Raw genomic sequence first — 15,845 nt, 5'->3', positions numbered from 1 at the left:
GGTTCAAACTCTTAAAAAGTCATGTATACAGTACACTCTTAAAATGACGGTTCTTCAAGGGGTATTAATAAAAGCGATGGGTCTATATGGAACCTAGTTGAGTTCCATTTAGAACCACACCATGCTTAAATGCTTCTCTGCATGGTGCAACAGTTCTTCAGACTGCCTATATATATATATATATATATATATATATATATATATATATATATATATATATATATATATATATAGGATATACTGTTGTATATCGTTCTATATAGAGCCTTTTTGAAAATGGCTCTACATAGTACCAAAAAAGGGTTCTGCAGTTGTTATGACGCTATGATTGTTATGACACTTGTAACAATAGAAGATCCCTTTTTGGCATTATATAGAACAATTTTCAAATAAGTCCTTTACAGAAAAAATATACAACACATTCTCAATCAATCTGAACAACCATTTCACCATGCAAAGAACCATTTAACCATTTAACTCCTGGTTCTAAATAGAACTGCTGCCTTTACTTAAAAAAAAGAACCCTTGAAGAACCATCTTTTTATACCAAATAAGGTTCTTTAAACAACCATATACAGTGGGTTTTATATCATAGAGAAGAACATTTAACCATGCAAAGCACTTCATGGTCCGAGTATTCACAAATATGTCCATTGCCTTTACTGACGAACCCACAAAGAACCACAGATGTGGCCAGATGTAAAGGTGATGTAACTCCCTTGAAAATAAGGCTCCAGTGTGCTGGAGGAGCTTCGGACCCGAAACAGTGAAAACAGTCCAAAGACTTACGGACTGCACTAGAAATACAAGCATGCAGAACCACCATCAGTGACTGAATTCAGACAATGCAGAGCATAATGACTATCTAGGCCTTTCAGTGATGCTCTAGAATAGGTTTAAAACTGTGCCAGAGTACAGCCCTGCCTTATCTTCTGGACGCGTCCCGTGAGGCCACCGCTTTGACGCAGATCACCACACATACATTCACATGGACACTACAGTCACTGACCATCTTCAGAGCCACTTCCTTAATAACCTCAACCTCTCCCTCCCTCTCTCCATCTCCCTCTCTCTCTCCATCTCTCCCTCCCTATCTCTCCCTCCCTCTCTCTCTCCATCTCTCCCTCCCTGTCTCTCTCCATCTCCCTCTCTCCCTCTCTCTCTCTCTCTCTCCCGTCTGATTTAAATGAGGAGTTAGCTCTGACTGATGTGATGCGCTCAATGCAACACCTGCATTGACCAACAACCGCTGGAGCACAAGGACAGACCCCCATTACAACGGTTAAACATCGGCTTAACTGCATTATAAGAGCAGAACGACAGAATAAAGGCGAAATATAAGCCAAAACAGCAAAAGCTAAGAACACAACGTTTCCCACAGCGATGCTTCGTTTCAAATTTTCCCGTTCCACCTTAAAATGTGCAGCAGTTACATTCTGGTGCCCAAAGCGCCAGAACGTAACCGCAGCACCATTTAAGGTGGAACGGGAAAATTCGAACAAGGTGCGAGCCTCATAAACCCTAAATAAATACAGACCTGAAACCAGCTGTACTCTGGGAGACTGCAGCTCGGATAAATGACACTCCTGTGACACTCGTGGAAATGAACCGGAGAGCGTCTCTCTTTTCATCACAGCAGCGTTGTGAGTGACATTGACAGAAAACACGTGAACACAGTCACAGGCAGTAAGAAATAAAAACACAAGAAGCGCCGGAGAAGGCGACGCAGGACTTACTGAGTCTAAACGGAGGCAAATGTGGATTCCAGCATAATCCCTTCTCTTCACACGGGCTCGGCGCTCCGTACGGCGCGCGTCCACCCGGAGGTGTGTGAGTGCGCGAGCGCGTCTTGGTGCTCGTCGCCCTGTGAGAACAGGCTGCACGCTCTGCGCATGCGCCTTCTGCAGTGTGGCTCAGGTGAACATCGCCGCCCATAAGAAGCGCCGGCGCATGCGCAAAGACAGCGTGGACGTTTTCCACGATGGGCGCGTCTGAGAAAAGCTGTGAGACTTACTGTCGTGTCATCAGTGGTAGTTTATTTTCTAAATGATGTATTAAAGATTTATACTCCCACTTAATAAAGCCACGTTTTCTCTTTGCTTTTTTCTTACATTTTTTTTTATAAGAAGAGTTTGAAAACTCTTGATTACGTTTCTCATACATATGTATGTGTTTAGAAATACACACACACACACACACACACGTATATATATTATATTTCCAAAAGTATTTGCCCATCTGCCTTCACACGCATATGAACTTGGGTGGCATCCCATTCTTAATCCATACAGTTTAATATATCGGTCCACCCTTTGCAGCTATAACAGCTTTAACTCTTCTGGGAAGGCTTTCCACAAGGGTTAGGATTGTGTTTATGGGAATCTTTGATCGTTCTTCCAGAAGCGCATTTGTGGGGTCAGACACTGATGTTGGACGAGAAGGCCTGGCTCGCAGTCTCCGATCTAATTAATCCCAAAGGTGTTCTGTTAGGTTGAGGTCAGGATTCTGTGCAGGCCAGTCATGTTCTTCCACACCAAACTTGCTCAACCATGTCTTTAGGGACCGAGCTTTATGCACTGGTGCGCAGTCATGTTGGAACAGGAAGGGGCCGTCCCCAAACTGTTCCCACAAAGTTGGGAGCATGAATTTGCCCAAAATCTCTTGGTGCTGAAGCATTAAGAGTTCCTTTCACTGGAACTAAGAGGCGGAACCCAACTCCTGAAAAACAACCACACTCTATAATCCCCCCTCCACCAAACTTTACACTTGGCACAATGCAGTCAGACAAGTACCGTTTTCGGGGCAACCGGTAAACCTAGACTTGTTCATCGGATTGCCAGATGGAGAAGCATGATTTGTCACTCCAGAGAAAATGTCTCCACTGCTCTAGAGTCCAGAGGCAGCGCTTTACACCACTGCATTCAACAGTTTGCATTGTGCTTGGTGATGTAAGGCTTGGATGCAGCTACCCGGCCATGGAAACCCATTCCATGAAGCTCTCTACGCTGTTCTTGAGCTGATCTGAAGGCCACATGAAGTTTGGAGGTCTGTAGTGATTGACTCTGCAGAAAGTTGGCGACCTATGTGAACTATGCGCCTCAGCATCCGCTGACCCCACACTGTCATTTTATGTGGCTGACCACTTCATGGCTGAGTTGCTGTCGTTCCCAATCGCTTCCACTTTGTTATAATCCCACAGACAGTTGACTGTGAAATATTTAGTAGTGAGGAAATTTCATGACTGGACTTGTTGCACAGGTTACACCCTATCACGGTACCGTGCTGGAATTCACTGAGCTCCTGAGAGCGACCCATTCTTTCACTAAGGTTTGTAGAAGCAGTCTGCAGGCCTAGGGGCTTCGTTTTATACACCTGTGGCCATGGAAGTGATTGGAACACCTGAATTCAATTAATTGGATGGGCGAGTGAATACTTTTGGTAATATAGTGTAAATACATATACAGTCTATCTCACCATGTCACCATAGCTTTTAAAATCAGGGCAAATGAATGACACCTAGTGGTTAAAAGCATGAACAGCAGCTCTACATCTACTCCTGTCCTGGAGGATGTTTTAAGATTTATGTAATTTATGTAATTCATTTCTTAGCACTAAAGGCAATTGGTAATACAAACAAAATGCAGGTTACATGATAAAAAACAACTACATCACATTAGAGTCGGAAGATTACAGATGGTATTTATAACAAAATACTGACAACTTCAATCATATCCAGATTCATATTGTACTTTGACCTCGTCTGTCATAGTCAAAATAAGGGCTCCGTATATGAAATCTATATCAATATACACTATATGGCCAAAAGTATGTGGACACTGGTCTACCTGTATGAACATGTTGGACCAAGCCATGCGCATTAATATGGAGTTGCACCCCCCCTAGAGTGTGTCTGTGGGAATTTGTGCCCGGTCAGTCAAAAGAGCATTTGGGCGGTCCGACACTGATGTTGGACGCGAAAGTGTTCTCCACACCAGAGAACACATTTCCACTGCTCCAGAGTCCAATGGTGGCGGGCTTTACACCACTCCAGCTGATGCTTGGCATTGCACATAGTGCAATGACATCCTGTGGCGCTCTGTGGTCATTTTGGTAGAATGAGTCTTGCACTGAATGAGCTCCTGTGTCTAATCACTGTGTCGTAGAGTGGGTGGGAGCCATTGTCCCTAATGGCCTGCAGCTTAGACAGCATCCGCCTCTCTGACACAGCCGTCAGCGAGTCCAGCTCCACACCCACAACGTCACCGGCCTTGGTGATCAGTTTGTTGAGTCTGTTGGCATCTGCCACCCCCAGCCTGCTTCCCCAGCATGCAACAGCATAGAGGATAGCACTCGACACCACAGACTCATAGAAGACCCTAAGCATAGTCACAGTTTGGACTTCTGAAGCGAGTGACACAACCGATGATAGGTCATTTTTAGCATAACAAAAACAAAACCTTTTATTACATGACATTTATTGTACGTTCTGCTGAAACTGTGTATAAAAACCTACCAAAAAACCCTCTATGTTAAAACTAACCCTGCGATGGGGAGGCTGCACTTTAATGTGATAACGAGATAAAGTGATATTATATTACACACGTGCACACAGTGATGAACGATAAAAATATTAGTGTTAGTTCTGAGACTAAGACACACAAACTCTGCGATCAAAAAGTGCTTATGAGTTAAAAAACTTTTATGTTATGAAAACACAAACAATTGCAAATGATGTTGCTACGAGATAACAAAATAACATGCCTGTTCTCCCCTACTAAACATCCGCTACATTACAACAGTGCTCGTCTTGACCTGGATCTCTGTTAAACCTTTCAGGTCATTGTAGGAAAAGTGGACAATTTTTAAAACGTTTTGTTTTTCAGTTGGTAACAAGGTTTATATTTGCATCTTAAGTGTGTTGTAGACACTGTCACCCCTGGTTCCATTCACTACCACTGCAAAGATGTTTGAGTTCTCTACAATTAACCACTTCACTTTAAACTATTCTGAATGACTGTTTACATCTCAACTATTGAATTATGTAGGAGTTTTCTTTTATGTTGTTTAAAGGTAGCATAAAATGACAATTTTGCATACACCCTGTATGTACCTGTTCACCCCAATGGGTTTAAAATTACATATTAGAAAAAAGGGCAGATTTAGGCCAGAACCATCAAACAACGCCCCTGGAATCTGGCAACACCCCTGGTGAAAGACTCACAGAACAAATTCAGATACATTTAATAACATTTTGAGTGATAACCTTCGGTGAGGGAGCTTTTAAAGGCATGCCACTTTGGACGTTTGGTTCCTATCACCACTACTCTGACCCATTCTGTAAGTTTCTCCAGAATAGAGCTTGTCACAGCGCAATGTTCTCAATGTTTTCATCTAAACAGTTTAATTATGTAGAAAAATCAGTAGTACTGGTCTTTTCAAGGAGGTGACTTCATTGCTATGACAGCTTCACAGTTACCTTTCTCAACTGTCTGCAGACAATAATTTAAAAAGCCTGGCTCTGTTGACTAGCTTTAAAAGTCAATGTTTTTTCCCTTCCTTCCTAAAGCTACTCTTTTGGAGATATGAGGGTTTGCTCCAACAACAGCGATATGCAAGTCTTGGTGGCATTATAGCTGCTCTGACATGTATAACATAGGTGGGTTTGGTCTGTGGGGCAAAGCAGAGTGCAGATATAGTTGTGAATGAGATCAAAAGTGGCTGATTAATCTTATGTCAGAAACTCTGGACTGGAATGATTTGAATGCAGTTTGCATTGAAGCACAGAGAAAACTACCAAGCTGGTTAAAGAAAGCGCAGTAAAAGTACGAGACAGTATGTTCTATCAGACTGAAACTGAATGGCAGTGGAACTTTGTCCTTTAGATGCTTATTAAATTACCAACAGTGAGACTCAAACCTGTTTTGTTAAGGAGTCCATGAGCTTCCCTCTCCACCTCAAATCCATGTTTAAATTATGAGGAAACGCACTTAATCCTCCACCACACTGAACACTCCCTCAACAGCACAGCCTGCTATTGTGCTAAAAGACCAAATGCGCATGTTGACCTGACAAAAGAATGAAACGCTGTAGTTACTGTTTATTTATGTTCACAATACAGGAGAACATAACCACTGAGTAATGTGGAGGCAGAGCGCCCTCTGTAGGAACACTGTGCATAATTGGTGTTGCATCAGATTTAGCCATACAGTTGTAAGCAAAAGTCTGGACGGTCAAATTATGCATGCAATTTTCTTTTGAGAGGAGAACAACAACATAAAATGTTGGCTGTGCAAAAGTTTTGGCATGTTTTATTTTTTCCCCTAATATAGCCACTAAAATCAGCATAAAATCAGACATTTAAGTCTAGAACCAGCTTATTTTCACATAGAAATTTAACCAACTTTTGCTTATGACTTAATACAAAGGGAAAAAATATCATGACACAAAATTCAAGACAAACAAGAATTATGAAGGAAAAAAAACTTTATTTTCCTCCCAAAATCTTACACAACATTCGGAAACTTTCTTTGTTTTGCACGCAAATACCTGATAATTACCACCATTGGAAAAAATGCCCACAGCACAATTTCTTTTATATCCAAAGTAAAATATAGGAAATTACAAATATAGATTATTATATGCCTATGTGGCCACATTTGTGTCAGTTCACATAGGGTCACTCTACAAGGGTGCCTCCATGTTGAGAATAGAGAACTGAAGTTAGGTAAAATACAAATGAGGTTATAACATAACTAGGAGCAATTTAACTGAGGAAGTGGACCCATTTTATAAGGCCCTATGAAGGACCCACTGCGGCAGGGGCCCAAGCACTGCAGATGGGTCTTGGTGATGGGTCTTTAAGCACAGGACAGCCTACATATTTAACCTAGTATTGACAATCAGAGACCAGCCTCATTTAGTTTCATTTCCAGTCAAAACAGCCATTAAAACACAAGGTAGTGATTAAAAGATACAGAGAAAATGAGACTCCTAACAACCACCTGCAAGACCTGGTAGACCACCAAAACTGTCCCCATCAGATAAACAGCACATAAAGCTCTCATCTTCGTGAGAGAGGAGAAAATCCACAGGTGTTTCTGGTCCATCCTTCCACTTTGAGAGAACAGCTCAAATATGGGTCTGAAAGGATGTGTAGCTGTGAACAAAGTTTTGCAAATCAAATGAAGCTGCTGGTGTTCTCAGTTTAATGGACTGGCCACCGACAGTCCAGAGAAGTCCAGACCTCAACATCACTAAATGTGTTTGGGATTATCTGAATTATAATCTGACAACTCAAAACCAACTCCTAAGACTGAACTTTGAAAGTGAGCCTCCCAAAAAATTAAGTGTGGATACACTAAAGACTGAATTTTATTTTAGAATTTGTTGGGGAGTTTCTCCCCATGAAAAATGAAGAACTTTCATTTAACAGACATTTTGACTAGAAATGAATGACTGTCTCTGACTGTACTGTATGCAGTTTACAGTTAAAAAAAAACAAACAAAAAAAACAATATAATGACAGCCGTGTCTTTGTTTTTCAGGGTTATTAAAGTTATTTTAAGACAAATTTGGAAGAAAAGGTGAATATAGAATTGGTGCACTGGGTCAAGCAGAAGGAAATGTTACTGATATAATCAATGCAGAAAATAGTTTGAAAAACATCTACTGTTCAGCACATCAAATAAAAGAAGCACGACAACAACAACAAAAAAGCTCATTTCAAACAGAAGGGACCTGGACTTCCATTTGTGCAAACACAGTATTCCATGTCAAGTTCATTTGGTTTACATCTCATACAAAAACCTTTTCCTGGTTTAGCAACTGTCTACTGACTGGAATGCAAATTGAGGACGAGTGGCTTAGTGGAAAATGTGTAAAGTCAAGTCAACAGAGGAGTGAACAAGCTGCTGGTCTTTTGCTATGAAATATATGTGTACAGATATACTATATGCATATACATGTTAACGTGTGTTGGTCCACGGCAGTGCAAGCCTCGTTCTTGTGCAAGATCTGACAAAACCAAGCATGATTGACAGAGAAAGGCACGTTAAAGTTACGAAGATAAGGCCCAGTTTCTTCTCCCTCACCCAGAAAAACTACAAAAGTTCACTTGAATAATTAGTATCGAATGTGGAAAGTTTTAAAGCCAATGATGAAAGACTTGTCCTCCTCGCTGTTTATCCCATCCATGTTTCTAATATTCCAATATGAACACCTTGGCTTCCTCACTGTAACACGTGTCCATTTCAGAGCCCCAAAAAAGACATTTCCAAAAATGTAGAGAGTTTCCTGAAGTCTGGGAATATCATGGATACCTGTACCACACTTAACAGAAAGGGCGGATTTTCAGAGGAGGTGAAGGGGGTGGAGTTAGTAGTGGTTTGCTCCCAGAATCTCAGCCAAGTTTGGTGTGGGACATGACTTTGGGCTCCCAGATTAACGACAGTGATGAAAGTAACACAGCAATTGACTTGTCCAAAAGCTAAACCCACCAATATGTTCTTCTGTAGCTTCTGAGAATGTTAGCAAAAATCCCATTCAACCCAACAACTCTCACTTTTATGTTATGTCAAAATGCACTGATGGAGTTATTAAATCCAAATGATACTTGTTTTGTTGGCATGTGAAAAGTTAACATTAACATGGTGACAAATTTATTGTTTTTTCCAAACTGCCAAGTTTCAATAGCCTAGCATATTGAAACTGGAACCTCATCAAGCTGAATGAGATTTTTGTACTTTAACTCTTTTCCAACCTTGCAACAGTCACTACAAAAAAAATATATATTTGTGGGTGGCACATGGGCAGGTCTATCACTTTCACCCATTTTGGTAGATAAAGTAAAGTAGAACAGCAATGAGATGGAGATGGGCATTGAGGACCTCCAAGAGGTGGTCATGGATTTTTTTTTCTCCTTAGACACTGGATTACATTCAAGGAGTTTTTTATTTTTTAGATAATTTGCTATTAGATTTGTCATATACCACAAAGTGCATGTCTCTTGATTTAAAAAGAATATCTCCAGACCACTCTTCACCCCCAACCAGAGTAAAAAAATCCCTTCTCCCAGACAAAAGGAGAGAAGCATCCGTTTAAAAACCAAGGAAGTTCAAAGAGAAGTATACGGAGAAAGATAAATATTTCTGTGTTAGGCTTATTTCTAACTTTTCCTCCTACCCCCATACTCAACTTTCTTTACATTTCCTGACAGGTTTAGTGTCCTGAAGTGAAAAAAGAGACAGGGCAAGAAGAGAGGCTCGTTTTCTTGTTTGTTTAGGTTTTTTTTTTTTTTTACTTTTTCAGTTTTTGTATCTAAGGAGTGCTTGAACGCCTCCCTCTCCTTCCTGGATCATACCACCTGCCTTGATTATAGAGGGGTTTAAATGGATCAGTGCTCCTCTAGCCAGGACGGGATGTCCCCCCCAGGCATTTTCAGTTTGATGTGGAACTGTTTGAGCGTCTGCTCCAGATGCTGCTGGTTGCCAGCGAAGTAGGCAGCAATGGCGTTGTGGAAAAGGATCAGCTGATTGTGCAAAACTTTCACCTGAGCACAAAAAAAGAAATTAAGCATGAATGTGCTAACACAATATTATTATGAATACATTAACTGGCAGCTGATTGATTTGAACAAAATAATTAAAATGTGATATTATATAAAGAAAACCTGAAAATGATGCATGGAAACAAAAAGTGCATTAAACCAGGCATAGAAAACAGCAATGTGGTAAAAATGAGTCAATATTCATACTCTCTGCAAGTGGGTGATAGCATGTGCTTCACTGCACAGGAAAAAAGTAAGAAAATGGTACAGCCCTAAATGCTTGACCCCTACAGTGAGGAGATCTGATGACTCCGCTATGCTGTGGGGGGCATTTATAGGCATGGTTAACTCCATTTGGACCTTTCAAGTAAAGTCACTGATTAAAGCTGTTTGTGGAGCTCATGGTGACCCTTTATATAGGCTTTTCCTTTATTAGTGTCATATAAAATCTCATAAAACCCTTACAGTGTGATTCATTATAGAATATTCACTATAATTCACTATAGCCCCTGCTGGGGCTAATCCTAACATTGTTGCCAAAAATTCTTCAAGTCCATTTATTTATTCATTTACTTAATTATTTGTAACATGTTCACAAGATATTATAGAGAAAAACTGTAGATAGTTTAGCAAATGCACTACAGATTAGACTTTGTTGAATAATAACATGCTAAATTGTAGTGAAAAAAAATGTAAAAGTCGACTGTTTTTAGCTCAAAACTCAGCCTCTTGGTCAACAAGGAAAGTTCTGAGTTAGAGACAGCTTCACTACATACAAGTCACACCCAAAAATTACCTTATTCTCCTCCAGAAATTTAAGTTTGACAGAGACATCATTGCGCATCTTCTCATATTTCTCACGGTGGATTTGGAAGTGCATCTGAGACTGCTCGATTTTGGGTAGGGTGGTGGCATCACGTGGGCCCAAGTTCAGCTCCTCTAGATCTGTACGATACGCATCGTATTCGATCCTACAGAAGATTTTGAAATGAGGATCACTCTTTGGTGCATTTTACTTACAGGATTTTTAAGTAAGCCAGAACGGTTTTGTTTGCCTTTTGTCAGCTCTCATCAGAACACAGTGATTAGGCTGAAGCTTACCATGACAATCTGCTTAATAATAAGATTAGGTTAATCAAAACACCATGTTATTTTCCAATGGCCATTATGATAGATATGAAACAATTATGAAGCAACTCATCATTATTATTTTTATGCAACACACCTAATTAAAGGATTTCCCCCCCCCCCAAAAAAAAAAAAAAAAAAAAAAAAAAAAAAAAATCATACCTTGCTGCCTCGTACTGTTTGATGTTGATCATGGTGTCCTCAATGGTTTTGTCCACCAGTGTGTTCACGCTGGCGATGAAGAATTGGATGGCGCCTAAAAGGGTCTCCCCGTTTTTGGACAGGAGTTTTTGGGTCTCAGCATTGTAGCCAAACTCCTCCTAATAAAGAGGGGAAAAAAAATAAATCGCATTCATTAGCCCAGTTACTCTTCTTACCTAAAGCATTGTGTTTGGTTCATTTAATACATTTGCCAAGAGACCAAAAAGCATCTGACATTTAGTTTGTTAATTGTTAAGCAATTGCATTTAAATTTAGACTGTATTTGTATACACATTCAAGACAATAAACAACAAGGCCAGACCAGAATCTCTCCAAGGTCTAAGAAAGTTACAAAGCAAAGGTACAGCTCTTATGAACTGCTAAAAGCTACAGGAGTGCTAATAGCACCCCTTTGTGGAAAATCTTCAGTCTGCTAAATGTAGGCGATGTGAGTAACAAACGAAATCTATGAGATATCTGCATATAATAATGGATGTGGCAAGTTTTGCTACACTTAAACTTTTTTTTTTTTAAACATAGTTAAAACAAACACTTTGACATATGTAGAATCCCCACTTACTGTGTTTGTCTTTATTCTAATATTAGTATTTCTCTGAGCAAAATTAATGCATGCTGCCTATATAAACAGTTTTCTTTATTAGATTTTTTTTCAAGTAACAAACTTTCGCAAAGAAGGACTTTGCTGTTTACTCGAGTTTAACTGATTTTTTTTTTACCACATAAATTTGGTCAGATGTTATGTGACCAACAGCCAACATTGGAAGTCTATTTTTTAGCCTCTTAAAACCAAAACCAGCAACAACAGCCTTAACAGAGAAGATACTAAAAACTGTTTCATCTTCACACACTCACCACTCAAGGTGCCCTACCATGGAAAACAAAGCATAAAGTATTCAATATTTGCTGCTGTTCTGTATTCATCAATAATGCAATGGTCCATAAACCATGCATAAATAAAAAGGTGATTGCCACAATCGCTGCCTCCTGTATCAATAATGAAGCGGACCAGAGCGTTCTTGATTAAAACTTGCATGGATGAATTCCTCATGACTTTGTATATGTTTCCATCCAGATTTTACAACTATAATCATAAACATCGGTCATTATTCCTTTGTTCTTGAAAAGGATTAGACATTCTTCCCTGTGCAAATTCTGATGGGAGATGAATTACGCTTATAAACTCTGACTTCTCCTTTCTTATTGTTTATTAAAGTCTGGGAAGCAAAAAAATGTACCTGTACAGAGACAGTGAAGAACAGATCATCTTTAATACCATTAATTTGCAAGGCCTTCCCAAACCCGTTAAATTAAAAAGGCCTGACAGAGGCCATAAAAGAAAAGACTTGGGAGTAAACAGTGCCTACTGTATTAAGTCTAAAACCTAACTTCAACTTCAAGACCCACAAAACAGGGCTTCAAGCATGGGTATCAGACACTTGATTTCATTAGACTTAGTGGCATGAACTGAACATAAAAGTACAGATCAGTGCTTCTCAACGTTAGTCCTGGAAAACCACTTCCCAGCACAAATGAACATTTTCCACTTCGACTCTTGCCAATTAGCTGATTACAAGTATCAAGTTGGTTAGAGCAGGAATACGCTGAGAGCAGTGTTGGAAACGTGGTACAGAGCAAGGCTCTGAGTTTGACACCCTGGGTCTACAGCAGGGGTATTCAATCTCATCTTCAAAGAGCCGGTGTGGCTGCAGCAAGCATGAGCTCACCTGATTCCACTTGTTAAATCAGTCTGTCTCAGTCTTCAAACAATTGATTATTTGGGCATCTGCTTTATTGTAATAACAACCTACACCTATATGAGCCCTTTGCAGATAAAACTGGACACATTTGGACAATTGAACACATTATTATGCATTAATGTTGTTTATTTGTTTGTTATCCTTTGTCAAAATTTCAAAGAGAGCACTAACAACATGGAAAGATGCTGAATTACTTGTGGCTTTGCCCACAGGCTAGAGTTTGTTTTGTATAATTATACACTTAGACAGGCTACTGTTAGTTTAGTAAACCATGAGCTGTAATCTCAGATGGAATATTAAAAAATTTATTCATCATTCAAGATTCACCAATTTTTACCCAATTATCTCCCCAATTTAGTCGTCTCCAGTTCCACCTGCTAGTTAGGACTCCCACAATCACATGATGCTATCAACGCTAGGACGGTGAAGACTACCACAGGCTTCCTCCGAGACCTGTGAAGTACCGCCGCATCTTTTCGAACTGCTGCTCACTGACAGCTGAACGCGTTCTGAGGAAAGTGCCAACTGCCAGATCTGATACGTCAGCTAACAGACGCCTGTGCTGACTAGCATAGCACTGAGTGATGGGGAGAAGGAGGGGGCCCATCCTACCCACCCAGAGAGAGCGAGGCAAACTGTGTTCTCTAGGACTCTTGGCCACAGATGGCTGTAGCATCACCAGGGATGGAACTCGCAGTCTCCTGACGATAGGGCCAATGCTTAGACGGTTGCGCCACTTGGGAATCCCTCAGATTCACCATTTTTATTTATTTTTGAAAAGTACAATTTTCAAACAGCAAGAGCTGGGATTTTATTTATAGCCTGCAGAAAGTTTCAAAGGAATAAAATTTAACTCAATAACACTTCTGAACTCGGTGTAGATTATTTAGACCATGGGTGTCCAAACTCATCCACAAAGGGCTGGTGTGGCTGCAGGTTTTCACTGCAACAAAGCAGGAGATCACCTAATGACATGTTTGAAGACGAAGACCAACTGACTGAACCAGGTGTGCTTCAGCCTGTTTGGAGTGAAAACCTGCAGCCACACTGGCCCTTTGCAGATAAGACTGGACACCCCAGATTTAGACCAAAGCGAAGCAAAAAAACGTGGCAACACAACTAATTGGTAGCCTGGCTATCATGTGCAGCAAAACACTCTTAACTTTAAAAAACAAATAAAACTGCAATTTAAATGACAGTCGCAATAACAGCCCGAAAAATCACTATAAGGTATTTTTTTTCCAAATCGCTCAGCTTTTTGTTAGTGCTGCAGTGACTGATGACTGCTGAGGATTGTACAACTTGAAAGCCTGATATGAGACACCCCCGGTTTAATAATGTGACCACAATACAGGCTTTAACGCTGATTCAGCAACATCAGATCACTGCTCATACTCACATGAAGCTCGGGCGATTTGAGGCTGAGGTCGGCGAAGGCGTCGCCCAGCTGCCGCTGCGTCTGCATCATCTGTGCCAGCTGATTAGCCAGTGTCTGCGCTAGTTTGACCACATGCTCGTACTTGCGCTTGTTGTCGCGGAGGACCTCGATCTGCGCCTCCAGTTCCAAATCCACAGTACGCGAGCCACGGCCCAGCTTCTCTGATAGGATCTGTTTAGTGCACTATGGGAAACATAGTTCAACTTAAACACAAAGAAAGGGAAGGAGTGGACACACTGAAAGGACAGGGAACAGCTCCGACAAGTAAACAGAAAAGTCAAAGGCCAATATCAGTGGTGGAAATGGCCTAGAACTAAAGCTGGGTGAAATATTGTCTGTTCTACTATAGTGTGATATCTTTTTTTTTTTTTTTTACACTGGGTAGCAGTACTCAGGAAGCATGGGTTCAACGCCTTTATTAATGCTAAATTAAATAGCACCTGATAGCAAGACACTGATATATTTTAAAAAACGTGATTCTGAATTAAAAAAATAAGTGTTTTCACAATAACAAGAATGATCACGATAATGATAAAATCGCCCTAACTGATCTAACTGATCACCTCAGAAAATAACATCACAATTACAATGAACAGATATTCACCAAACTTAATGTATTTTCAGACTTTAGATACAGTCATAGACTACGTTTGTAAACACTAAGAGATGATGTGCAGAGTGTGTTCAGGTACATTAGGTCTGAGTAGTTTAGCTTTACCTAACTTTAATTTAGAATTACTGTAATGCAATTAATTTAGAATTAATGAATTTACTCATAGGAAAATAAACATAAAAATATACATTTGTAAAAAACATCACAGTTTCTGGCACTTCTGCATCAAAGCAGTTTTCACACTTTCTTTCTTAAAACAGCACTGAGTCTGCTTTTATGTATGATGAGGCAAACACAAAGTTACACTCACCAGCCACTTTATTAGGTACACCTTGCTAGTAAAAGGTTGCCCTCAGAACTGCCTTAATTCTTAATGGCATACTTTCAACGTTCCTCAGAGATTTTGGTTGGTTATTTGAGATACTGTTGCCTTTCTATCATCTCAAACTAGTCTGCCCATTCTCCTCTGACCTCTCACATCAACAAGGCGTTTTCGTCCACACAACTGCCGCTGACTGGATATTTTCTCTTTTTCTGACCGTTCTCTGTAAACCCTAGAGATGGTTGTGCGTGAAAATACCAGCAGATCAGCAGTTTCTGAAATACTCAGACCAGCCCGTCTGGCACCAACAACCACGGCACGTTCAAAGTCACTTAAATCCCCTTTCTTCCCCGTTCTGATGCTCAGTCTGCACTTCAGTGAGTTGTTTCAACCACCTCTACATGCCTAAATGCACTGAGCTGCCGCCATGTGATTGGCTGATTAGCTATTTGTGTTAACAAGCAAGTGAAGTGTACCTAATAAAGTGGCCGGTGAGTGTATGTAACATCAACATGTTATTCGCTGACTAACAGAAAATTACTTGCCACCCGATTTTTGCTGTTGTGAACACTGATGTGAAAATGTCAGCAGTGTGTAAACATGGGACAGTTTCAGCAGAAGACAACAGAACCGCGCCTTGTAAAAACAGTCGCATGCAAATGTTTCAACATGTCCAGTCAATTTACATGTTTTGTTGATTTCCTTTTTCAGGAAACAAGCTTGGCAACATGACATTTTTCTACATATGGCACAGTTTCTAGTTATTTGCTGAGATTAACATTAGGCAAAATTTTTAAAATGTGCCATAACTTTTGTACAGG

At 40.3% G+C, this 15,845-nt stretch overlaps 2 protein-coding genes across 6 annotated transcripts in view; both read right to left on the bottom strand.

The window, feature by feature from the left end:
- The window catches only part of fhdc1 (FH2 domain containing 1), a 55,315-nt gene extending 53,434 nt beyond the window's left edge, over nucleotides 1-1,881 (bottom strand). The window contains exon 1 of one of the 2 annotated variants that reach the window (XM_017709368.2): nucleotides 1,737-1,881. The gene's annotated coding sequence lies outside the window, so the exon portion shown is untranslated. Of the gene's footprint in view, nucleotides 1-1,537; nucleotides 1,556-1,736 lie in introns of those variants that run through there. The other variant, XM_037532580.1, reaches the window with a different exon arrangement.
- A 7,377-nt stretch (nucleotides 1,882-9,258) lies between these two features.
- Nucleotides 9,259-15,845, bottom strand: part of arfip1 (ADP-ribosylation factor interacting protein 1 (arfaptin 1)) — a 30,188-nt gene continuing 23,601 nt past the window's right edge. For all 4 annotated transcript variants that reach the window (XM_017709365.2, XM_037532839.1, XM_017709367.2 and 1 more), the window contains 4 exons: nucleotides 14,051-14,272; nucleotides 10,835-10,992; nucleotides 10,341-10,515; nucleotides 9,259-9,547 (listed from right to left, as the gene is read on the bottom strand). In XM_017709365.2, the coding sequence (XP_017564854.1) occupies nucleotides 9,392-9,547; nucleotides 10,341-10,515; nucleotides 10,835-10,992; nucleotides 14,051-14,272 (711 nt within the window). In that variant the 3' untranslated portion in view covers nucleotides 9,259-9,391. The remainder of the gene's footprint in view (nucleotides 9,548-10,340; nucleotides 10,516-10,834; nucleotides 10,993-14,050; nucleotides 14,273-15,845) is intronic.

Source organism: Pygocentrus nattereri, chromosome 22 (assembly GCF_015220715.1).
Source record: "Pygocentrus nattereri isolate fPygNat1 chromosome 22, fPygNat1.pri, whole genome shotgun sequence".
In the NCBI taxonomy this organism is placed as follows: domain Eukaryota; kingdom Metazoa; phylum Chordata; class Actinopteri; order Characiformes; family Serrasalmidae; genus Pygocentrus; species Pygocentrus nattereri.
This window is presented reverse-complemented; position numbering and strand designations above follow the sequence as displayed.